The 27,350-nt window shown below is 40.8% G+C and overlaps 1 protein-coding gene across 1 annotated transcript; it reads right to left on the reverse strand.

The window, feature by feature from the left end:
• Nucleotides 1-9,430: 9,430 nt before the first annotated feature.
• On the reverse strand, nt 9,431-27,106 carry LOC140243883 (uncharacterized). Its single transcript, XM_072323552.1, has 8 exons — nt 27,078-27,106; nt 19,426-19,633; nt 17,959-18,117; nt 15,796-15,924; nt 14,527-14,618; nt 12,436-12,635; nt 11,481-11,593; nt 9,431-9,661 (listed from the first exon to the last, which is right to left on the reverse strand). The coding sequence occupies exons 2-8, from the start codon at nt 19,612-19,614 to the stop codon at nt 9,584-9,586; spliced, it is 960 nt and encodes a 319-aa protein (XP_072179653.1). The 5' UTR covers nt 19,615-19,633; nt 27,078-27,106; the 3' UTR covers nt 9,431-9,583.
• Between the last annotated feature and the right edge of the window lie 244 nt (nt 27,107-27,350).

The following is a 27,350-nucleotide window of genomic DNA, read 5'->3' on the forward strand; positions in this document are numbered from 1 at the left end:
TTCCCAATAGGTCTAGATAGTACATGTGGACAATGTGTGATTACATTTTCACAAAATTGGCAAAATATTGAAATGACAAGTTTGTCACAAATGTTTTGAATGTTCACCTTCCTTGACCTAGGTTTAATTGGATGAATAGGAGAGCATGTATCTAGGGATTTAAGGACTTTAACTCGACTTTGACCCATTCATACATTTAGGCATTGAGTAATTTTCAAGTTACAGGTGTGAAGAAAAAGTGCAATTTCTGAATTGAATAGTAAATTGTTACCATTTTCATCTGGCCCTTGACCCTAAAATTAATAAGATAATCACTTTCAGGTAGAACATGCATAATATGTACTATGTTTCAAGATAACTTGAGCCACTTCTGAGATATGGAGGAAAAAGTTAGTTCAGCACTTTTACTTGATCTTTGACCTTTTGACCTTTGAGGCAAAAAAAGAAGAAAAAAAAAAACTTTCCAGAGAATTTCTATTAGGTTACACATGTATGCATACACCAAGTGTAAAAAAAAAATAACCCTGCTGGCATTGCATGATAGGAGGGAAATAGTAAACTTTTGAAGTGTTGCACTTGACCTTTGACCCCTGACCTTTGACCCCATGAACCCTACATTCTCTAGATAATCACTTCCAGTCAGTATATGTATATACAGTATTCATCGCATAATCGGGACAGGTTGGGAGTAGCAAACACGGCCCCTTTAAGCGAGGTGCCCGATTTCGCGATGAGCACTCACCATACACTAACGGCATACGACATGTACATGTAGTGCACACACACACACATGCATACTGACATACTGTACATGTACATGAATACACAACCACGCTACCGTACCCCTCGGCGCGACCCTCTAGCTCTCCCTGCACATGGCTTTACTTATATGTAGGGGAGAAGAATGTTCGCGAAAGCATGTGTTTCGCAATGGCATGGATACTTATACACGGCTTTTTCGTGGCTATGCATGTACGTGTACTGGATGGATGGAGGTCAAAACACACCAGTCCGAAGCTTGCTTTGTAAGTTCGATGTAAACGACAACTGATGCTGATAGGGAATCTTTGAAATATTGTTGTGGTATTTTGGTAGATTTTTTGTGTAAAATATCAACAAAATCAAAGATCACTTGAAGAAAAATTGTCCCATTTATCAGAGGTCCCCGCCCGATTATCCAGTGAAAATAACATGCATTGGAAATGTCTCTGGGAGGCGTATGTCATTTAAGCGAGGTTCCCGATTATCAGATGCTCGATTATGCGATGAATACTGTACTATATTCCATGAAGATACCTTGAACAATTTTCCAAGGTATGGAGAAAAAAAAGAAGTTTTAATATTTTTATTTGACCTTTTGACCTTTGACCTCATGACCCAAACTTTCACCAGAGAATCTTAATTGGGTAATACATGTATACACTAAGTTTCAAGAAAATATCTTCAGGCATTCAATGGATATGGTGGAAATAGTGAAATTTTATGTATTTGACCCTGACCTTTTGACCTTTGACCTTTGACCTCATGACCCAAACTTTCATCAGAGAATCTTAATTGGGTAATACATGTATACACTAAGTTTCAAGAAAATATCTTCAGGCATTCAATAGATATGGTGGAAATAGTGAAATTTCATGTATTTGACCATGACCTTTTGACCTTTGACCTTGAGCATGTGCACCCAAAAGTTGATAGGCACAACTTCACCTCCTAATACACATACATGCCAAGTTTCATTAGGATACCTCAACAGGTTTTGATAGTTACCTTGTCCACAAAATTCATTACGGACGGACGGACGGACGGACGGACGGACAACCCGAAAACATAATGCCTCCGGCACCACTTCGTGGCGGAGGCATAAAAAGACAACAGGCAGCTTGGAAGAACTCTTATGCATCCTTCTTTTTCATTCACACATATCTTGCCTGGTCTCCCACACCCTGCGTTCACATAAGCCCCCACGTGCAGGGAAAGTCTCACGCCGCAGGACTTTCCACACCAAAACCATAGTGTGTATGCTCACTGGGACTTGTCCCCTCATCCCTGCAAAGCAAGTCAGGTCCAAGGACAAAAATTGAGAGGGGAAAGTGACCGTGGGCCATAATTGATAGCGCCCAGCTGTATCCACCAAATGTGTGCATGTGTGAAGTCTGGTATCAAGTGGCAAGGCCTCGCCCCAAGACCAAATTGCCCCCACAGCTTGGGACAGTCAAGATAGCAGTGTGGACGGTCAGTCATAAAAAAGAAAGGATCTCTAGTGACTGTCCCCACGACGCAGGGTCCCATGTGAACGCGGGGTATATATCATAGAGGCCTGACTACAGAGACAGAGAAAGAGAAATCAATAAAATAAATAAAAATCTGCACCTCTTTGTACAAGTTCATTAACTGTGACAAAATCTACTTTTCACTTACTTGTAACCTCACACCAGAGTCAGAGAAGAGCCCTGAGTTTTTGTATGCAGCATAATTATAAAGAAAAAGTCACTTCAATTATTTCAAAAAATGAACCGACATTCAACAAATACAACCCTGTTCTATCAGTACATTTCTGGCAAAATTGCTTAAAATTTGGTTTGGTTCATTTCTTGTCACCTGGTTCATGCCTTGGCATAATCAGTAATATGTAAAAGGCTTTCCTCTAAAACATGATGAACATGATCCATTTCTACAAAATATGATGCATCACGCGTTACCCCGGGGTACCGTAGTACCCCGGGTAACCGTGTTGTGTAGCGCCATCTCACGTCCACTCGAGGACAACCAGAGAAAAATGCATGCACTGTTAGACCGGGGGCCCAGGAGGTTTATTCAACCGAAAAGCGGACAAGCAACTGACCTCATAGGAAGTTTACATGGACTCTGGACATCACAAAAATGCATTGCTGCCGGGTCTCATCGTTGGCCTTCCCGCCAAAATCACGCAATGTATGACGTCACTTCCGGTTGGCCCATTTCCCCAAATTTTTGAGACAGTTTGAGTTGAATGATCATTATTAATATTTAAGTTTCGGCTTCTAAGAGTGTCCTAGATATATTTTATTTGGTAGCCAACTATTTTGGAGTATGTATTTACCATCTATTTTCCCATTTTCTATGTGGTGATGCTCCTGATGGTGAATATATTCATGACAATCATTGTCGACGTCGCTGTTTTAGAGAAAATGACACCTAGATTTTGATCACTTTCTAAAAGATAGTTGTTAATACTCTCTATAAATATCTCAATCTTGTCTAACGGTTGTAAAAATCTATATCCAGCCCTTCTTGTGATTTGAGATAAGTCTAGTCTGTTCAAACAGTAAAAAGTATAACCCTTCCACCATTTAGGGTAGCGCCCTCTGTGATCTGAACCTTTGCAACACAAAAAATAAACTTTGAAACAAAGCATTATTGGACACATGTTGGAGATTAATGTTCGTAATGCGCACAAAAAAATTGTATATCTCGTCAGAATATTAGAATGTTCTTCACTTAACGCTTCTAGATAATTTATGGAAGAGAGTACAGGAACTAGGCAATATCTAAATCTTGTACATGGGCAAACAGTATTTGCATCATTACGACCAACAGTCAAACTAAATTCGCAATTTCTGGCTCAAAGTGCTTCTGGGTAGATTTCACTCATAGTCTACAAGACTGCCGTGCTGGCTCTCTTCCACATTCTGACGACATACTGTGTTCTTCGGATGTGATTTTTAAGTGTTGGGGCACAGAGAGGAAGAGAATTAGTAAATAGCAGATGATTTTATTCAGTCTTGCAAGGGGCAGTACATTTGTCATGTCCACTGCTCATTCGCTTGAAGACATTGTATAATATCTGGCATTATCAATGTCCGATGTTGCAAAGCCATACAGTGGGCAGATGAAGAATGTGGCAGCTCGAGTATCTACTTCCTCGTTTGAGAGAGACTGGAAAGATTTGATGTGTGTTGCACTATTTTCCATCTTTTGATAAGGTTTTACTTTCTCTTTCCTGGAGAAACGTGAAGTGAAATCGCAACCTGTCGGGGAGACCAATATGTGCATCGGTAATGTCAGGTTGCTTCTCTTCGAGAACTGCTGTAATTTTTGAGATATCAACTTACCTTTTGTTTTTGCCCGAACCAAAGTCTATAATTATTTTTCCTTCATCCGACCTGGCACAGTACAGCAAGATGATGAAGACGTCTGTGTCACTGGACCTAACGAAGATAATGCCCTCTTATTTGCATATTAGCTTCTACATGATGGCCTTGCAAGTGTCTCGGCATAATCTGCTAACAGTTGGTCGTTGCTATTCCTCAGTTCTACACAGCTTGTGCCATGAGAAACACACCACATTTTCTATCCAATAACCTGTCCATACTGGGGCTTCCTCCATTCCTACATGATATATCTTGCAAACTGTTCCTTGACTGAAGAACTCTCGAGTAAATCCTTGCCTCTATAGCGCTGAACCTGATCTGTCCCAGTAATGAAGAACTCATTTGAAATAGAACATTGCAGGTTTCGATCAGGAACGTCTCTGGCTCCTTCAGCTGCGTGCACTCTGTGTACTGCTGTTTTAGATCTCTACGTTTTCTGAGGCAAAGTTTAAAATTTTGATTCTGGGAACTGACTTCAGGAACCTGGAACTGTCAGCTGCACATTCATCTTGAAACTCAGTCCGTCTTTTCTACCCTCGTTCAAGTGTTGTTAGGAGAAATTGCCTCGTTGTCTCACTGGCCATGTTCCTCGATGAGATATTGATGAGCTCAGAAGGACCATCATAGACAAAGGGGTTGTATGTGTTTTTGCCTTTTCCATCGCGGCCACATTCATATGGTGTGCCGAGTTCGGTCATATTCACCCTCAATGGTACCATTACAAAAAAAAAGAAAAGAACAATTAAATGGTTGTCCATACTCTTATCTATTGAGATACCAAAAATTAATAATTTAGTACACTCTAAGATGATCATACAGACATGTTATTGATGATGCTTCTATGGAATCTGTCTCAAAGTTTGGAGAAAATGGCCAAATGCCACAAAAAGAACATGTTGGTGTTTTTCACGTTGCAAATTTGATTTGATCAAGATCAAGTGACCATATTTCCAGCATGCTCTTAGTAAATTTGCAACGGTGCCATTGAGGGTGAATATGAACACGGCACACCATACAACTTCGCCGCAATTGAAAAGGCATTGCTCTCTAGATTTCTTGAATCATCAGATGAGGCGGTTAGATATGTTGCAACTATGTGATATCTGCCAACGAGAACAGCAGGGAAAGGTCTCAAGACGTAGAGGAAGACGCTGCACTGGGTGAACTTTGTGCGAAATACGAGAGCTTCTTCAAAAACAAGTGAGACAACGAGGCAATTTCTCCTAACAACACTCGAACGAGGGCAGAAAAGACGGACTGAGTTTCAAGATGAATGTGCAGCTGCCAGTTCCAGGTTTCTGAAGCCAGTTCCCAGAATCAAAATGTTAAACTTTGTTTCAGAAAACGCAAAGAGGTCTAACACAGCAGTAAAAAATAGTACACGCAACTGAGGGAGCCAGAGACTTTTTTTCGGACGTATGCTAGCTGTTGCAGCTGAATCAAGTGATACACTGAATCGATCTTAAGCACATTCTTAGCTACCCTCTCACTAACGTACCTCTTTCGCTGGCTCATCAAGTAATAGGGACACCCCTGAAGACTGAGAAAGCAGCTTTGACAAGGCTGCTTAAAGGGACTGTACCATTGCAGTACTGGTTGAGGTGATAATTCAGGTTTATAACATTCCTAAGTGAGAAAATGAGGAACCTTTTATGAAAAATGAAAGAGCATGTAATTTTAAAAAGGATTCAACGTTTATTTGATGAAAATTGGTTTTCAAATGGCTGAGATATCCAACAAAAGTGATAATAAAAGACGACAGGCCACGACTTTTTATTAGGATCTCCTTATTTCACCTTGTTTTTGGATATCTCAGCCATTTCAAACCCGAGTTTCATCAAGTAAACCTTTGATTCCCCTTTGGATTGCATGCCCTCTGCCATCTCACAGAGTGGTTTCTGAATCTCTCGCAAAATGTTAAAGGGCTCATACAGTTTTGGTTGAGACCTAACTTCAGGTTTTTAACATTTTTGGGTGAGATAATGAGAGTCCTCTTATGAAATATGAAAGAGCATGTAATTCCAAGAGGAATTCAACGTTTATTTGATGAAAATTGGTCATGAAATTACTGAGATACCTAAAACAGAGTAATACTAACAAATTGTGGGACCCACATATTATTATGATTGCTTTTTTACTTTGTTTTTGGATGTCTCAGCTATTCTAAGACCGATTTTCATCAAACAAACTTTCAATTCCTCTTAGAATGGCATGCTCTGTACTATTTCATAAGTGATTTCTTGGTATCTCGCAAAAAGTTAAAAGCCAATTCCTCAGCTCCACCAATACTGTACCACCCTTTAAAAGCTAAATCCTCACCTCAACCAGAACTGTATAGTCTCTTTAAACGGCAAAACGAAGAAACAAATTTTCCTGTGATCTCGGCAAGAATGATTGACGGAGGCATCATCATTCATGAGACATAAACACAGCAGTTCAACATATGGCCAAGGGTCTCTTGAAGAGAGTTTGCTCATGTCGCGGAGAGGAAATTCACTTGGTACTAGACAAAATATACCAATCCCCCTCCATCAAAGATCCTGAGGGAAACCTGCAATGTTCTTCCTCACATGAGTTCTTCATTGCTGGGCCAGATCAGGTTCAGCGCCATAGAGGCAAGGAATAACTCAAGAGTTCTTCATTCAAGGAACAGTTCGCATTTCGCAAGATATATCGGAATGGATGAAGCCCCAGTATGGACAGGTTATTGGGTAGAAAATGTGGTGTGTTTCTCACGGCACAAGCTGTGTAGAACTGAGGAATGCCAACAACCAACTGTAAGCAGATATGCCGAGACACTAGCAAGGCCATCATGAAGAAGCTAATATGCAAATAAGAGGGCATTATCTTCGTGAGATCCAGTGACACAGACGTCTTCATCATCTTGCTGTACTGTGCCAGGTCGGATGAAGGAAAATAATTGTAGACTTTGGTTCGGGCAATAACAGAAGGTAAGTTGATGTCTCAAAAATAGAGCAGTCCTCGAAGAGAGGCAACCTGACATTAGCGATGCACATATTGGTCTCTCTGACAGGTTGCGATTTCACTTCACGTTTCTGCAGGAAAGGGAAAGTAAAACCCTATCAAAAGATGGAAAAAAGTGCAACACACATCAAATCTTTTCAGTCTCTCTCAAACGAGGAAGTAGATATTCGAGCTGCCACATTCTTCATCTGCCCACTGTATGGCTTTGCAACATTGGACATAAATGATGCCAGATATTATACAATGTCTTCAAGCGAATGAGCAGTGGAGGTGACAAAGGTATTGCCCCTTGCAAGACTGAATAAAATCATCTGCTATTTACTAATTCTCTTCCTCTCTGTGCCAAAACACTTAAATTCACATCCAAGAGCACAGTATGTCGCCAGAATGTGGAAGAGACGGCAGTCTTGTAGACTATGGGTGGAAATCTACTCAGAAGCACTTTGAGCCAGACTAGTACCAAGGAAGTGCAGTCCCCGCATCTCTCGAAGGATCATCGTTCAGTCCTTCAGATAATGCAAACCGAGACGATGAGGAATCCGAAGGGACATGAAGTGAGCAAAGCGATGAGAGTGATGAAAGTGATGAGAGTGATGGAAGCGTCAGTGATGACGAAGACATTCTAAAGGTTGTGTCCCGAAATGTTGCGAATTTAGTTTGACTCTTGGTCATAATGATGCAAATACTGTTTCCCCATGTACAAGATTTAGGTATTGCCTAGTTCCTGTACTCTCTTCCATAAATTATATAGAAGCTTTAAGTGAAGAACATCATAATACTCCGACGAGATATACAATTTTTTGTGCGCATTATACGAACATTAATCTCCAACCCCATTGTGTGCAATAATGCTTTGCTTCAAAGTTTGGTTTTTGTGTTGCAGAGGTTCGGACCACAGAGGGCGTTACCCTAAATGGTGGAAGGGTTATACTTTTTAATGTTTGAACAGACTAGACTTATCTCAAATCACAAGAAGGGCTGGAGACGGATTTCTACAACCGTTAGACAAGATTGAGATATTTATAGAAAGTATTAACAACTATCTTCTAGAAAGTGATCAAAATCTAGGTGTCATTTTCTCTAAAAGTCGACAATGATTGCCATGATTATATTCACCATCAGGAGCATCACCACATAGAAAATGGGCAAATAGATGGTAAATACATACTCCAAAATAGTTGGCTACCAAATTAAATATATCTAGGATACTCTTAGATGCCGAAACTGACATCTTGATAATGATCCTTCAACTCAAACTGTCTCAAAAATTTGGGAAAAGGGCCAACCGGAAGTGACGTCATACATTGCGTGATTTTGGCGGGAAGGCCAACGATGAGACCCGGCAGCAATGCATTTTTGTGATGTCCAGGGTCCATGTAAACTTCCTATGAGGTCAGTTGCTTGTCCGCTTTTCGGTTGAATAAACCTCCTGGGCCCCCGGTCTATGTGTGTGCGTGTACATACTATACATAGTCATTCCCATGCCACTGCATGTTATACTATGCGTGCATGGAAGCTGCGATACCACTAGCGTGTGCTTTAGTGCAGTGCAGTGCAGTGGTTAGCGCACGCTAGCTCCAGCACCAAAACAATTTCCTCTTTTAGGAACCCAGGGTACAACCTTTTTAAAAAAAAATAATAATTCAACAAAATGGCTGATTTTTGTCTGGTACCCTGGGATACCATTTATGTCATCAAATACAGGTGTGAGTTCAAAAATATGTCTAAAAATATATATTGGCACAAATATTGTATAATGTGAGATGATTATATACAGTCAAACCTGTAGATAGGGGCTACCCAAGGGAGATGGAAAAAGTGGTTGTTATAGACAGGTGGCCACTACAGACAGGTTCTTTAACATGCTTTTTCTATCAGAGGGAATTGTTTTTACTGGTTGTATACAGCAGGTGGCCGCTATAGACAGTTGGTCTCTAAGACAGGTTTGACTGTACTAGGGAAGGGCAGTATAACGTGTACATAACTGTCAGTTTCTTTGGTACATTTTCTAACTAGCACACGAAGCCAATATCGCCCCACTAAAGTTAAGCCTCCATGTAACGATAATCAGTTCTACTTTTCAGCTGTTTTCCCTCATTTTTTCAATCATAATCGTGTATTCTCATACTCATGAACATTTGTGTCTGATTGCAATGTATGAAATTGTGGAAGCTCTTAATATTCTGTCTCATACTGGGGAAAACAAATTTCACTGAATTAAATTGAAGGTAACAAGAATAGATGGCTAGAAAATCACACCTCAATTTTGCCCCCAAACACCCATCTGAAACAATCGCTACTAACACCACCAAACAAACAAACAAAGGTAGTTTTTGCTTCTCCAGGGGTGTTTGACATAATAATGTAGAACTTATCACCCAACATGGTACATGCGGAGGTTCCATGACTTCGTAATGAACCCTGTCAGGGGCCAAGCCTCCCTCCAACTTCTATGTCACTGTCACTCCTCAGTGCTTGTCCTCGAAGGGGTTACCCCCCAATGTCGGAAAGAGGGGATGTAGGAGCTCCTCCACCTTGGAGTACACCTGGGGGTGATAGAATGGAAAGAGAGGCAAAAATGAGATGGATGTTGCCATGGCAACGAGCATCAAATCATCAATAATGCAACTTGCAAGCAACAAAAATGCACTGAGGAAAAAAAAAAACTCCACTTTTTTTTTTAATTTTTAATTTTTAATTTTTTAAAGAGAGGACTGGCGGAATCTGGTACCCAGTGGCTTGGGGAATATAGCAGAATATACAGTTCTCCTTGTCTACCTCACATCCACTGAGACACACACAGACACACACACAAAGAAAGTAAAAGAAAGTTTGTGTGTGTGTGGGGGGGGGGGGCACATGCATCCTTTCAACAAGTTTCTATTGCTGCCATAAGGATAATCTAGGATAAATTTGGTTGCAATCTGACTGAATTTTACAGAAGAAAATGGACTACTGTAAAAGGTTTATGGATGAAAGACATGGGATGATGGAAAAAAAAATGACCTCAATATCTTTCATTTTTCATTTGTTTGAGTGTTTTTGTTTTTGTTTTTTAGCTATAGAGTACTGAAGTGGTGATATCACAGTCTTTAGTTATAGCTTAGAGTTACATCTTTCCACAAGGCTTTGAGCAGTGGGTTTGAACAGGGTATGAGCATGGTTAGCACACATTATGTTGACAGATATTTGGGTTATGTGGTGCTGTCTGGAACCAGTTTCCATGGCGATGAATGCTTATATTGCCACACTTCAGTACTCTATGGACTAGGCAAAGTAATGAACAGGAAATCTAATGGAGACCCATTTTCTAGCCACGCTGCAAGTGACCAAGTAGCAGTCAATTGCACAAAATGTGCTTGCCCATTCCATTTCAATAAGCCATGGAGTCCAGCTTTCATCAGCAGCATTGAATTCAGTCAGGAGTAGAGTGGAGAGCATTGTGGGTAAATCCTCCTGCTGAAGGATACCAGTAACCAGGCGTGGCTTAGCAACCATCACCATCATGCATCTGCTTTGCACCCATTATTGGTTCTATCACACACAGTCACGTCACATGGTGGCCAATATTCTTACGTCAAAATCAGGGGGATTCCCAAGCTCAATCACAGAGATGCTATCGTCTTCAGTGAAGCAGGTGAAAATGACTCAAATCAAGGAGACTGCTATATTCTCTTGTCAGGAAATGAAGAGGTATAAGTATTGTGTTGATGTTTTCAGGGGTCCTATAGATGATGATGTCATTGCCATTCATCACCATAGAAACTGGTTCTAAACAACCTCAACTGGCCCAAATATCTGTGGACACTATATATATATATATATTGCTGGTAACCATGCTTGAGCCTAGTTACAACCCAAGCTATAACAAAAGACTGTGACATCATCACTTTGAGACTGAATAAGAAAAACTTGGCAGCTCTGAACAACAGTAACTAGCCAACTGACCACTGTGCAGATAGAATGTTGCCACGTAATACAACTATTACATAGGTGGTGTTTTATGACTCCAAAGGGGAAAGCCAAAATTAAGTTTATCACAAGGTAACAAGGAACAACAAAGTGAGATGATCAAGATACATGTACTACTGCACACACCGAATATTTTGCGAGGTTTTTATTTGTTGAATTTTTGTGAGTTGGGCGTTATTCGCGAATTTAAAAATCCATGAAAATATTGACTCTGATCGCGACATGAATGTGAAGTGCATGCATACATTTCTCCGTTCAGTACTGTACTCCACAATCGCGAATGTAACCAATCGCAAAATTGTCTGGAAGTCCTGATTCGCGAAAATTTAGACTTGCTAAATATATAGTGTATACAGTATATGCCTGATGTTTTGTGGACACTGTTTACATTACCTCACTGACTGACGTGCTGGCAAACTTGACGACAGCTCCACGGACCATCTCACCGTTCACCGTCTTCTCAATTGGACTGACACCTATGGTCACGTTGGCATTTTGCTTTGCCCCTGTGAACACATAAGAAACACACAGCAAAATTGTAACACTCTTATAAAAGCGCAATTCACAGAGCAGGGTTTAGATTAGAAGGCTGTTTTAACAATGATTACTTTACCTGTGTTCATTCTCAATTCCCTGCATCAAAACTTGCTAATCATGATAACATAACTGCCTTGAAACACACACTATTACAAGAATAATTGGGAAAAAAATACAACACAGTAACTCTAGATCTGGTAATCATCTGAAAGTCTCCAACATTGTACTCAGCTGAGAGAATGGTGTGTAGATTTCACATTTCTACTATAAGGTATAGCAAGATTATCACGAGGCTACTAGAACCATGCTGCTAAGTCCTAATCCCATTATCAAATAAGAGTGGAAAGGTGATCAGAGTAACTCATTCAGTTACTAAAAATCTGAACTGATGCTTTAAATAGTGTAAGAATGGTTTATTTGGTCACATTTATCCCATTTCCCACAACCTCATTCTGTACAAAAAAAAATGTCTTATAGACAAACTAACTTAATGAAGTTGTATTTACATACCTGTGCATTGGCAAGGAAAATACTGAAAATAGAGCTAATACTGTGAGGTTTACATCAGAAAACACATTTACAGGGGGAAAAATGAACAGAAAAAACAATTTTTTTGAAAAAAAAAGAGTATAATTGATCAGATATAAATGTGATAAATGAGTCTTAAAAAAATCAGTACACATTATTGCATGTGCAACAACGACAAAAAAAAAAAAATCATTCTCGCCTATATGCTGTGTGTGCTTTTAAATCAAAATTAAAAAGGAATTAATGATCATTTGACTTCAAAAACAAAACAAACAGCACTGACCATAGTCCCGCATGCCACCATATGCAGAGAGTATGTCTTGAGCGATTCCTGCCACAGCAGGACCAACGAGGACACAGGATGCCACTACGTTGTAGGCCTGCATCGTCTTCTTGACGCTAAGGAGTGGAGTATCCTCCAGATGGATGGAATCGCGGTAGATGAGGGCGCCGTTGAAGGTGACCGAGTTGGAACTGGAATAGCTGGAATGCCCATCAAGTGAAAGTGAATCATCTTTTCTTATCGCACATCTCTCAATAAAACAAATCTTCTTCGAATATCACAATTTTAAGTTTGCGTTCCAAAGAAAACAACGTACTCGATGACGGTGAATACACTATGCTAGGCTGACATGCAAATATTAAAAACAATACATTTATATAGGTACATAAAATGTGCAACATCATGACAGTTAGTCCCACTAAATCTAAAATCTGCCATGACTGTAGGTATTGTATATGGGTGGCATAGCACATCACATGCCCAGGATAGTGAAGTGTAATCCCTAACTGATTGGTCAAGAGCATTGAAAGTGACAAAACATATTCCCACTATGAAAAGCCTTATCCCTTCAGAGTCCAACTATTTCTCTACGGGAAAAGTAAGTAAAAAACTAAATCCCATGGGTAATTTGCCAAATGTACCACTTACACGTCAGACGCGCATATTTTTGTGCATGAGCAGTATTGCATCCCACTTACTTCAGTGACACAAATACAGTACAAATTTTCCACCAACACGGCATCTTCGCTTCGCAAGAAGACAGGTTAGGTTTTCAAATACAAATAAATGGGTATTGTGCACTGCAGACCATACATCCACTTGGCGTATGCAATTTTGTGCATAGAAGATATGAACTTGTATAACTGGGTGACCGGTCAACCGCGAACTGTAAACAGTGAGTAAATTCCACTTAATTTGTGAGGGATATAATACAAATATACCAAGCTACTGTTTGAGGTACCGGTTAAACTATGTGCTTTCAGTAATTTCAACAGTACTATTTTCTTCGGGGCTGTGACCCTCAGAAAATAATGCGGTTGAAGTCACTTCATGCCAATAGTTTTAACCAGAATCTCTCAGGCCTGGTATATATATTCTTCTTCTTCTTCAGCCTTTGTCAAATGTCTATTAGACAAACCTACAACTTCAGAGTGTGCAATATTAGAAACATTTTCACTACCTGATAGGAAGCTCTGCCCCCTCTCCCTCCCCCTCCCCCCCCCCCCCCCCCTCCATGATGGAATATTATAGAATTTATTGTTTGTCTCTCCAAATAAAATGATGAAAAGATGCCTTGGGTAAAATCAAGGTATTCCCCTCTTTCTAAATATCAATCTATTTTCTAAAACTAATTTATTGCTGCTCTTGATTTTCACAAGTAACAGAGCCCCTCAACAACTCATGCAGACATGAGCAGAAGGAAACAGAGATCCTTGGAAAAGCAGCAAAAAAAAAAAAATAAATAAACAGAAAAATAAAGAGAAATTTCATCTGTATGTATTGAACCGCTTGGTGTGTATGGTTAGTCTAGACGAGTGCAAGGGGATGTCTATTCATTGCTGATAGAGCATTGCGTATAAGACTGAAAACTGAATGAATCCTGTAAAACATGATATATTTGTGACATGAAATTTTTGCGAATTGGAGCCGACGGCCTTTTACGCAGCATGAAATTTTCGCGAACTGCCACTAGCATTCAATGCATAAAGTGTAGACAAGAACTTTACATGCATTTTAATTTTGCGAATCTTGACGCTCGTGAAATTTACGAAATTAGAATGCACATGAACATTCCTTGTTTTACAGTAAATGATACAAAAATATACAGAGATATATAGATAGATAGGTAGATAGGTAAATAAAAATAAGTCAAAATAAATAAATAGACAAACACATAAATGAATACATGAATAAATATGTACATGCATATATATACATACATACATACATACATACATACATACATAAATACATAGATACATGCACACATTATACATACATACCTAAATAAATAAATGAATGAATAAATAAATAAATGTATACATGAAACATAAAAATAAACAAATATACAGCATGTATCACTGTTCTCACCTTGTGAAGTCCCATCTCTCTCCTCTGGCAATCCTTCCAGCAGTCAGCCAGTCCATGAAGACCAGGCTGCCATTTTCACTCACATCAAAGCTCTTTAAACGTGAGAAAACAGAGGGCGATATGGGCCAGAGAAATATATTATACTCTTCTGAAGTTTTTTCATCAGTTCAACTGATGAAAAACTTCAATTTCTGAAGTTTTTCATCAGTTCTTACACAGTTCTTCTTCATTTTTTCTTTCTTCTGGAGAGAAAGAGATAGATAGAGATACATACAGAGATAGAGAGCAAGGCTGGAAGAAGATGAGGAAGAAGCAGAAAGAGTGAGACAAAGCGAGAGGTAACTGACGTCTTGATGTAAAGCTGCACATTTCTTTTTATTTGTATTTCTTTGAATAAAAAGATGCAAACTAAGGGAAACTGACCAGATATGGATATAATTCATTAGTGAAAAATTCAGCAAAGACAATGGGATTCCATTGGCATTCGAACCTGAGACCTTTGGATTGCTAGAACAGTGCTCTACCCACTGAGCAATAAGCTGTCTAACTCTTTACATCAACATTCATCTGTAAACACAAACTACACATCAATTTACATGGATTATTATTACTGTGTTTACACAGTCACTCTGCTTGAGTGCTGAAGCTTCAAGCAGGGTCGAATGCTGCAAAAAGGGCAACTGTCATTGTTATAAGGAAACAAAAAGGTGAGTTCAACACGGCACGCGGATCATGAATGGAAGTAGAATTGATGTCATAAATGCAGGAAATTTGCCATTGAAGGCATGGGTCAGTGAGGACAAGTGTATCAGATGCTGTGTTACAATACAAGTGGGTTCAATACAACTTTCTGTTTACAAACAAGGTGACTTCAACCAGCCTTGTGGATTGAAAACTGCCATTCTGGTGGATCAAAAATGTGGTATTCACCACGGGTCAAACTGTATTGCGTTCACATGAAATAAAATTGCAGTGCTGAGCATGGCTCACGTGCTGTCCCAAGAGCCTAATCACTGTGTAAACATGGTATTAATTTGACACATGGGTTCCCTAAATTTGTTCTTACTGCTAAGAGTTAACAGAGAAAGAGAGAGAGAAAAAAAGAAGAGAAAACACCAGGAAGGATGGTGGAGTGTTAGTAAAACTGGGTGTAGATTAAAAGGTGGAAGAATATCAACCAATTGGAAAGGAGAACATAATCTAGGCTTGCCTGAAAGCTTGGGGAATACTTCAGACGGGAATTCAACTGAGAAAGCCTGGGTCACTCACCTGCGTCTGCCTGTATCTGGCCAATGCGTAGCAGGTCACCGGGTCCTGCAGCACTGCTAGGAGGCTACCAGCACCCACATGGCCCTGGAGTTTCTGCTGACTCGTCATGCCGTTCTCACTGTGGTACACCTGGGTCAACACAGAGTGGTTATCAATTATTAATCCGTTGAGGATGGACAGATTTTGAAATAACACGCATTTCCCATAGACACCTGCCTGAGCATTCTTGGGACTCATCTTGAATGGGTTAAAGGGTGTGTACAGTTCTGGTTGAGGTGAGGATTTAGCCTTTAACGTTTTGCGAGATATTCAGAAACCACTCTATGAGGTGTCAAAGAGCATGCAATTCTAAGGGGTATCAAAAGTTTATTTGATGAAAATCGGTTTTGAAATGGCTGAGATATCCCAAAACAAAGTGAAACAAAGAGATCCTAATAAAGGGTGTGGCCTGTCGCCTTTTATTATTATCACTTTTTTGGATATCTCAGCTATTTGAAAACCAATTTTCATCAAATTAAGTTGAATCCTTCTTAAAATTACATGATCTTTCATATTTCATAAGAGCTTTCTCATTATCTCACTTAGGAATGGTCAAAACATGAATCCCCATCTCAACCAGTACAGTACAGTCCCTTTAATCTCAAGGAACTATTTCGGTGCACTCCCAGACCCCGTTTACAGTTCGAGGCTCGGCCGCGGCTTGGCCGCGGCCGTGCCAAGCCCCGCTTCAGTGTAAACGCGCAAAAGGCCAAATGCGAGGCCAAAATTGGCCTCGCATTTGGCCTCGCTCTGGAGGTGGTCTCGGCCGCGGCCGAGCCCGGCCTTTTCTTGGTGTAAACGCAAACTGGGCCAAATGCGCGGCCAATTGCGCAGCCAATTTTAGTCTGGCTTCCAAACCCTCTGCATGTTTCTTTCGCTATTCAGGATATTAACCCCCTCAACGTCGAAAACTAGTATAGTTTAAGGTGGTTTTGTCCTGCAAAGGATTCTTTCCTTCGGCAAAGGCCTTTGCCCGAACGGCGACTTCGTCGTCACGGAATTCATTTGGCAAAGGGTCTGAAAACCAGACAGTACCAAATTGCATTTGTTTACAAGCAGAGCGCCACTACGACAAAATATTGAAAGGTTTGAATCAAAAGCGCGGCCGAGCCCAGCAGTGTAAACAGACAAAATTGCGAGGCTCGGCCGCGCAATTGAGGCCGGTCTCGGCCGCGGCCGAGCCCGGCTCGGCCGAGCCCGGCCTCGCACTGTAAACGGGGTCTTGGTATAACGAACATGGTTATAGTGTAGCGTTCAATATAACAAAGTAAAAACTGAGGCCCTGCATTATTATCTATTATCGTTATATACTTTACTGATGGGCTACGTTATGAACGAATTTCCGATATACAATTAAGAAAACTACTAGTCCCGGCCATGAGGACTTCATTTTACAGGGAGTCTTTAGTCTCTGCTTGCTGTGTTTGCAAACAGGCTAGCAATATAATTTTCTCTTTGGTAAATATGCAAGGATATTGTGCATTATCATTAGGGACATTCTTTCAAAACAAAATGAAAGAGGTGCCCAATAGAATATTAAACTGACCACCAAGTTCTGGAACTTTGAATTAATTCAGCCTCAATGTTTTTCTTTCTGTTATGCTTCTTTGTTGGTTTTTTGTTTTGCTCTTGTTGGAAGTGTGGGAGAGCATCTCATACATTTCCACCAAAAATGAAAAGGAAGAAAAGTTTACAATGAGGGATATGATATATCAGAATATAACGACACTAATGTTTGTCATGTTAAAGGGGATGGCTAGTAACTGATCAGTGGGAATCAGTGGGAATGCTGGGGGATGATTGTTCCAATTCTTGTGGGATTCATTTAAGAGTACATTATATATCTATTGTTGTGTGAAAATTATTTGCTTCAGATCGGTCTCATATTTCAAGTAATGTGCAGTTTAATGCGCCGTAACTGTACAAGCATGCTAACCTGGAAACATTAAACTGCACATTACTTGAATATGAGACCATTCTGAAGCAACAATGTACTCTTAAATGAATCCCACAAGGTTTGGAATAATCATCCCCCAGCATTCCCACTGATTCCCACTGATCAGTTACTAGCCATCCCCTTTAAGGAATATCGACTCGGGTGTTACAACCACAAGGCAAATATACCTTTGTGGATGCCTGGGTGGTCAGCAGAGCGCAGCAGCTGTCCTTCACATCAACATGTATTTCGACATTATCTCCAGACACTATGCCGCCCCCAAAGTTGATGCTGTACACCCACTGGCAGTTTGAGGAGCTGGCATAGGCTGGCAGCATCAGTTTTAGCTGCAGGAGAGCAGGGGAGAAAGAGGGGGAGACAGCATTAAAATTGGGCATCATTTGGTAATGTTTTCAGTTTGAAAAATTTGAGCAATGTGGCCTATTTCAACCTGATTTCGATTACACTTTCATTATCCTGCTGATAAAATTGTACTCTTTCTTGAAGCCTAAACGTTAATGATAAATCACAGGTACATCAAGCAGACAAATCACTGCAATGAATGATGCCAACCTCTTTGAAAGTGACATACAGTGCACTCCCGTTATAACGAAATGCTCGGGACCGGCAGTTTTCTTTCGTTATAACGAAATTTCGTTATAACCGAACAAATACAATATATAACGAAAACAAGAAAACCACATATATTCTGTTTGCTGAATACTTATCATACACTTGAAAGCTATGTGAAATGTGATGGGTTAATTGTATCACAATAATAAACGCAAGTTCCCCTCAGAAACTGTGCGTGACACAAAGAGCGAACACACAGTGGTGTGAAGCGTTCACCCATGCAGAGAAGCTATAAATGCTTGTTCCGCTACGAATTTTCGAAAGCAATTCGCATTTCGTTATAACGGAGCACATTTCTTTTGTTTTTCTTTGTCTGTGGCGCTCGGAAAAGACTTCGTTATAACGGAAATTTCGCTATAACCGTGTTCGTTATAAGCAAACTTTTTACCATAGACTTTAATGGTGATAATTTTGGGACCAGAAGATTTACTTCGTTATAACGAAATTTCGTTATAACTGTGTTCGTTATAACGGGAGTGCACTGTAATAATCAACTGGTTGACTGCTGTCACTCATCAGGAAGAAGAACTGATCTAGAATTACACTTCCCTTTGCAAAAATGAAAGAATAATGTTTTCTTCTTCTATTATGCTTGTAAAGGGAATTTTCATAGTTCTAGTACATGTGTACGTAATACACCATTTAAAGTTTGTGCAGTTCTGTAGACTTTATTTCAGAGTTTCTGCAATGTAGACATTAGTGTACTGAACTGTACTGTACTGCTATTTTGGAATTAGGGACATTTCATGATCACTGGAGTATACAGGTTTGCTTAAGATCAATTTAATGAATCAAAAAATTCCATGAAAGAAAAACCTACTGTAACCTACCAGACAGAATTAGACACAGTCTGACAAAGTCCATCCCTTACCAATTTGTATCTTCCTTCACCAAAACATAATTGAGTTTGACATGCCATCTTCAATAAAATACGACTTGGTGAATACTTCACCTGCTATAAGTATATGGAGTCCGTTTAGCATTATCCTACAAATGCAAAACAGATAACCTTCGATACTCACTGGATACGTGAAGAACAAGTCCGAAGCGTATGTTTTGTAATGGCCGAACGCATCAGGCTTGTTTGGCCCACCTCTTCTCTCAAAGCTGAGCCTGGCGTTGACCTGTGGCCCCAATTCGACAGGGACAGATTCATCCGTCTGTTCTTTTCTCATCTCTTGAAAGACAGCTAGCTCCTCGATGGTTCCCATTTTTTCAGCATTCTACCACCTATCATAAACGGAGATAAAAATTATACAAAGATAAGGTCACAATGTTCAAATAAAAATGAGATGATTGTGGATAAAACCTTCAGGCTCTCCAATGGGAATGGGGTAAAATGGAAAGAACTGAAAAGGTTATTTCACCGATTTCACAATATACAGATGTAGTGATGCCACCTCAGAGTAATCAGTTGATTAGTAGACAGGAATTTCATGACGATACATAATTTTCACTACAAAGCGTCTCAACTTGTGCATAGAGGGTGTAGACAAAAACAGCAGTAAAGAGCAAAGGATTTATCCTTACTTTTTTAAGTATCAAGGAGGTTTGAGAAATGGAGTTCCAACTGGCTCTAATTATTCAAACAGCTATCAGTGTCAGTTTTCTATGAATGCACAAAGAAATTCCACAGATCTATTGTGTCTCGATGATCACATTTCATCCACTGCCATCTTTCTGAGCAATCTGAAGATATTATTTTAAATGCTAATAATAATGCTGGCAATAATATTTATCAAAATTAAATTTCACCTAATGATGATGCATGTAAGCAAAAGCAATTTAGCATACATGTGAGCTGTAGGTTGTGAAAGTACTGTACCCTCACTAGAAGACCAGATATTACTTTTTCCAATCACTTCCGACAAATACGACACAATGTACATCATGTACATGGTATAATCTTCAATTTCATTCATACACGTATGTCAGATTCCTGCAAAAACATGTACAGTCAAATAAATTTTGATATTCCTTTCAATTTCATCAATCTTTGTGCACTTTTTGTTTGTGCATCCCCATGTCTGTACCAGAATGCACTGCTTGGTAAGGGCTAGGGCAATGGAGTGCGATGGTATGGGCGTGTGTCGAGGAAGGACAAGGATGATGTTCTGAGGAACACGTGGCATGCCAAGCGGGGACGACCGAACAAGAAAAGGAAGAGACAGGTGGAGGAGGAGTTTGCTTGCGGGAAGGTTTGCTCGAGAAGGAGGATGCCCCAAATCAGGAGAGATGATGAGAAGGTGTGAGAGCTACTGTACTGAGTATTGTGAGGTATAATTCCAGCCATCCCCATCACTGGGGACAAAAAACTGGAGGAACTGTACGTTGCTACAGACAGTGTGAAGGTGATGATGATGATAAGTACTACTAATTTAACACTACTGAAATCCATTTTCACTCTGCAATTCTATATCACTTGATACAAACAAAAGGTACCGGTACAGAATTCAGCAAATCTCTATAACCTAGTATACACCTACGTACTTATCACTGCCATCTGAGCTGGATTAAACAGCATAAATTTGCACAGTTCCAGAGATTCTTTATGTAATCATGGTACAACCGTACTATAGGTACTAGTCTGCACAATGTAAGAATTAACGACTGTCATCGAGTGTCATGTGACCATCAGCTTCTAACGTAATAAATGCTCTCACAGATAGATGTGTTCAGTTTGTTTTTGCAAGCTACATATTAACAGAAGGCATAACAACAATCAGTGTTGCTGCCTGGAAAGCAGTGACAGACCTGTCCGAGTCCCACTGGTTCCTTTTTTCTGACATGTTGGTAATTTACAGATCAGCAGATGCGATCTAAACAAATATAATTTGCAGAGGGAGCCAGAATGAAGAATTAAGTCACACCTGAACCTTCATCCCTCATATCTTTCTTTCATTTAACAATTTTCCACCTCTCTGAGCCCTCTGGTACAGTGTTATAGACCTTTTACAGTGAGTGAAAGGGCCGAACCTGGTCTTCATTTCACTGTAAACACACAAAGGGCCAAATGCGGTACCAAAATTGGCCGCGCATTTGGCCAAGCTCTGGAGGTAGTCTCTGCCGAGCCCGGCTTTTTCTCACTGTATGTAAAGCAAACTGGGCCAAATGTGGTACCAAACTGCGACCGGTGCGCTCCCAATGATAGTCGTTTGTTTACAAGCAGAGCATCACTACAAAAAAATATTGAAAGGTTTGAATTAGACCTATTATGAAGCCTGGGCCGAGCTCGGCACTAGCACTGTAAACGGACAAAATTGCGGGCCTACCGCAATTGAGGCCAGGCTCAGCCGCAGCTCGGCCCGGCCCTGCACTGTAAACGGGGTCTTAGTCTGATAATCATATAAATTTACACATTCTTGTAAACAAAGTGTTCTAATTCACTTACTGCCCACTGGTGCTGATCACTGACACTGCCACACTGTTACCGGTGTTGATCAAATCCCACACACTTCTACTAGTCGCGTGGTCGAACAATATCAAGCATGAATCAAGAATGTTAAAAATTGGCAAATGCTAGCCCAACTCCAGTTAATTTACACCTATGACAGGTAGATAATCACGACCACAAAGTTGACTGAACCAGCGAACAGTCTGAACAGTCTGACTCAGTCTCATCTCACTTCACTGCCACTGGTCACACTAGGATCTAGTCACAGACACAGTGTTACAGAATACAGCAGGGCTGCCAACTCTAATGCACTGAGCGTGAGACTCATGCATTTTGGTCCTTTAATTCTCACTCTAAAACTTTATTTCATAATTTTATTTGCATGCATTTCTATTGATCTCACTCATTTTGACTCCTAAATTATAGCATTAATTGGCCTATATGGGAGTCTCACTCTCAACTAGTATGGTTGAGGGGTCTAGATATCGCGCACGAAAATTTGAAATGCTCTTATAATAGAAGTTATTCCATAATCGTACCTGAATTTCTCAATGAATATCACGAAAATGCAGAAAAATCACCTCCCAGAATCTCCTGATGATACGATGACGGAGTAGTGCGCTGTCGCCGTTTGTATGTCGGACTTTTTTTTATGCGTTCACCTTCTCGGGGTATGTAAAGATCGCGCAGCTGCCCTATGTAGTTTCATGCGTGAAAGTGTCTGCCCCTCTCTGCGGCTGTAGCGTGCTTCGGCTTTCGTAGAATATTATCAACGATCGATCGAACAAATAACGAATTCTATCGGCTACGATCATACGAACGAGACAAGCGAGACGACACGTCTAGGCTACAACATCCTTAAAAAAAGATTTTAAGCTAAGGTAGGTAAATTATAAGGCAAAAAATTGGAAATTTAGTGAAAAATTTGTTCCAAAAAATTGGAAATTTAGTGAAAAATTTGTTTGAAATCAAAATTTCTTACCTGCTTTCTTCTCATGTTTAGCGGTTGTCAGGTATTTTTATTCCATGGGCGTATCGGCAAATTTTGCGCTTAGTCCTACGCGTAATATTACTTGCTATACGCAGTTACGCTATGCGCGATCATTAAGTCCCTGCGCGAGACCTAGTACCCTTATTATACTAGTTTCCAGTGTTGGCAGCCCTGAATACAAATTAAAACTCATACTTAGTCATAGCCATAGGTGAGGTCTCCGACGATCCAAATGATAAGTATGATCAGCTCTATTTTCTCCTGTAGATTTAGATTAAAAACAAAATTCAACACCATCACGTCGAGTCTCGCGTTCAGAACCCCATCTCTTCCCACCTCACCTGCTCTTACACTTGAATTCCCCTTGTCGAATTGCAGCTAGCTAGCTCGTGTTGTTAGCCCATATGGCTAATGTAGATGGCTGCATTGCCTGTGGCTGTGCTAGAGTGCTGTCACTATTTTTAAAACCGGACGAGGTTTGCATACAATAAAGCCTTCTTTGAGTTTGATTGACCGCTACACATGGATGCCCACCTTACAGGGTTGTGTGTAGTTATCCCTGACGCAGTCGCAGTCCTTGTCCCGTGACCGTGACCTAGAAAATGGACACCGTCCATTATGTAACCTCCTTTCAACTGACCCCAGCCCAGGCGGCAGCTAGCTAGGTTGATATAGGAATAACGCATGCCGCGGAGTTGTTTAGCGAGTATGCAGTGCACGAGAGGTTTCTTCTGAGCATGCGCACTCCACACGAGCCGGAGGCGAGTGTGGAGTGTGCATGCGAAGAAGAAACCTCGAGTGCACTGCATATCGCTGAAGAACGACGGGAAAATGCGTTATTCCTTTTATAAGATGGCTAAGTAATTTCAAACGCGAGGTGAATATACCTTGTATGAGAAAGAAATAATGAAATAAATCCAATATCAAAGATTTTGAAATTGTACTCCCCTAACAAAAAAGTCCTGTGGTACTCCCTGTGGTACTTGTCGGTACCACACAATGTACCACACACTTGTAATGTTACCACAGGAACTGTGTGGTACTGTACCACAGGCTTGTAGGGTACTCCCTGTAGTACTTGTCAGTACCACACAATGTACCACATAAATAAATGTTACCACAGGAACTGTGTGGTACTGTTTTACAGGCTCATGTGGTACTCCCTGTGGTACTGGTTGGTACCACACAATGTACCACACAAATATATGTTAACACAGGAACTGTGTGGTACTGTGTCACAGGCTCGTGTGGTACTCTGGGATGTACCACAGGGCAGTACCACAGGACATTACCACAGGAAAGTACCACAAGACAGTATACACACAAATTGTCCTGTGGTATTTTGGGACGTACCATAGGAGAGTACAACAGGAAAGTACCACAGGATAGTACCACAGGACAGTACCACACGACTTGTTCTGCGGTATTTTGGGCAGGACAGTACCACAGGAATTGTCCTGTGGTATTTTGGGACGTACCACTGGACAGTACCACAGGATAGTACCACAGGACAGTACCTCACGACTTGTCCTGTGGTATTTTAGGACGTACCACAGGACAGTACCACAGGGCAGTACCACAGGACAGTACCACAGAGCAGTACCACAGGACAGTACCGCACGACTTGTCCTGTGGTATTTTGGGACGTACCACAGGGTAGTACCACAGGAAAGTACCACAGAATAGTACCACAGGACAGTACCACACGACTTGTCCTGTGGAATTTTGGGACATACCACAGGACAGTACCACAGGGCAGTACCACAGGATAGTACCACAGGACAGTATCACACGACTTGTCCTGTGGTATTTTGGGACATACCACAGGACAGTACCACAGGACAGTACCTCACCACTTGTCCTGTGGTATTTTGGGACGTACCACAGGACAGTACCACAGGGCAGTACCACAGGACAATACCACAGGGCAGTACCACAGGACAGTACCACAGGAAAGTACCACAGGATAGTACCACAGGACAGTACCACACGATTTGTCCTGTGGTATTTTGGGACGTACCACAGGGCAGTACCACAGGACAGTACCACAGGATAGTACCACAGGACAGTACCACACGACTTGTCCTGTGGTATTTTGGGACATACCACAGGACAGTACCACAGGAATTGTCCTGTGGTATTTTGGGACGTACCACAGGACAGCACCACAGGGCAGTACCGCAGGATCCACAGTACCACAGGATAGTACCACCGGACAGTACCACACGACTTGTCCTGTGGTATTTTGGGACGTACCACAGGACAATACCACAGGGCAGTACCACAGGACAGTACCACAGGACAGTACCACAGGAAAGTACCACAGGATAGTACAACAGGACAGTACCACAGGACTTGTCCTGTGGTATTTTGGGACGTACCACAGGACAGTACCACACGAATTGTGCTGTGGAATTTTGGGACGTACCACAGGATAGTACGACAGGAATTCCTGTGGTAATTTTCGATGCTTTTCCACAGGAGAGTACCACAGGAACTGTCCAAAATCCCACAGGAAGATCATAATATGGTGCTATTCCACACAGAAGTACCACACAGCAAATTAAATGCGTAAATACCACAGAAAATGCTACAGGATATTCTTTTTTTTTAAACATTTTATACGAGAGGACTATCACATCAGGAGAATATCAAACAGCAGTACCATACAGGAGTACCACACAGGAAAATTGTAAGGCAGAATCAACTGAAATTTATAAAAAAATATAAACAAAAAAAAAACCACATATTAATATTCCTCAATTAATTGATAGATGAGTTATGCTGTGAATTATAGCAATTGATTTGCCATTACTTATCCTGTCCTATACTCCTACAGTATTACCTATTTAGTGAAAGTGCTGATGTAAAGCATGATAAATTTCATAAGGACTTCTGTGGTACTCCTGTGGTACTCCTGTGGTACTCCTGTGGTACAAATTTTACATAGCTCATGAATATTCATAAAAAGCACTCTAGATTTTAGAAAATACATATATGACTTAAAAAGTCAAAGTATTAATGATGGGACTTACTTTAACCTTTATGAAAGATTGTCTAATTATGTTATGTTATTCCCAATATCATAGATATTGTTATGAAAGTGTAATTTCATATCTTGATAATAAAGTATAATCGAGTTAGTAACCATGCCTTAATGCTTTACGGATAGACGGCCATATATATATGTACTGATACGGTCGATGGCTACCTAGGAATAGAATATAGATCTATTATAGGACTAGAATGGCACTTGGCCATTAGACTCTCGTTTGAGGTTATATGTAGGAGTAGAACAGGTTATTAAGTAAGGCCATGTTTGTCCTGAAATCCATCACTCACCTATCAGGAATATTCCTTGATATGTGGCTAAAATTCTCCCAGATTTTTTTTTTTGATCTATCATGTGTGGTACTCTCCTGTGGTACCATGGAAATGCTGTGTGGTACTGCCCTGTGGTAATGCTGTGTGGTAATTATCGACCTGTGGTACTGTCCTGTGGTACTGTCCCAAAATACCACAGGACAGTTCCTGTGGTACTGTTCTGTGGTACTAGTCCTGTGGTACTGCCCTGTGGTACGTCCCAAAATACCACAGGAATTCCTGTGGTACTGTCCTGTGGTACTGCTATGTGGTACCTGTCCTGTGGTACTTTCCTGTGGTACTGCCCTGTGGTACGTCCCAAAATACCACAGGAATTCCTGTGGTACTGTCCTGTGGTATGTCCCAAAATACCACAGGACAATTCCTGTGGTACTGTCCTGTGGTACTTTCCTGTGGTACTATCCTGTGGTACTGTCCTGTGGTACCGTCCTGTGGTAATTACCACAGGAGTACCACAGGACTTTTTCGTAAGGGTCATCGTTGGAAAATGGCCCAGAGTAACGTTAGGCTTTCCTCGAGATTACCCCATCCCATCTTGTGTTGAATACTGTAAAAGTGGATATTTTCGCGTGACTAATTTTTCGCGCTTGGCTGGGTCGCGCTAGTTTCTGGTTCCGCGAAATGCGCGAAAATTTGAACACCGCGAAAATTTCAACCGTGGATTAGACAATTTGGGTGCGCGAAAATCCCACGGGCGTGCAGGGATAGACACTTTTCGCGAATGATCACGTGGTACACTTTGACCAATCAGCAAGCTGGAAATTACTGAGCCATCTTATAAAAAAGCATGGTACGAGCAGCGAGCTCCCTGGTACGAGTTAGCTACACGCAGCCGCTGTCGCGAACAGCGGCTGCGTGTAGTTAGGTACGAGTATTGTACGGTACACACGTACATGTATACGTACTCTGTTCCCTTGCTGCTAAATTGATGATTAAATGTGATGGATGGAACAATCCTTGACAGAAAAAAACAAACAAACAACAAAATAGTATCGTGGTACAGTACAGGGAATTCATATGAATTATGATTACTTGTTTTCATTTTGATTTCAGTTGAATTTATACCGTTATTTATGAGTTACAAATTAGAATTGTTACTGCCAAACAGGATCAGGAGGTATTAAGGAGGGGGCGTGGCACAGGCGTGGCATCATACATGGGGGGGCGCCGTACGGATG

The sequence above is a fragment of the Diadema setosum genome, chromosome 20 (assembly GCF_964275005.1).
Source record: "Diadema setosum chromosome 20, eeDiaSeto1, whole genome shotgun sequence".
Lineage (NCBI taxonomy): Eukaryota > Metazoa > Echinodermata > Echinoidea > Diadematoida > Diadematidae > Diadema > Diadema setosum.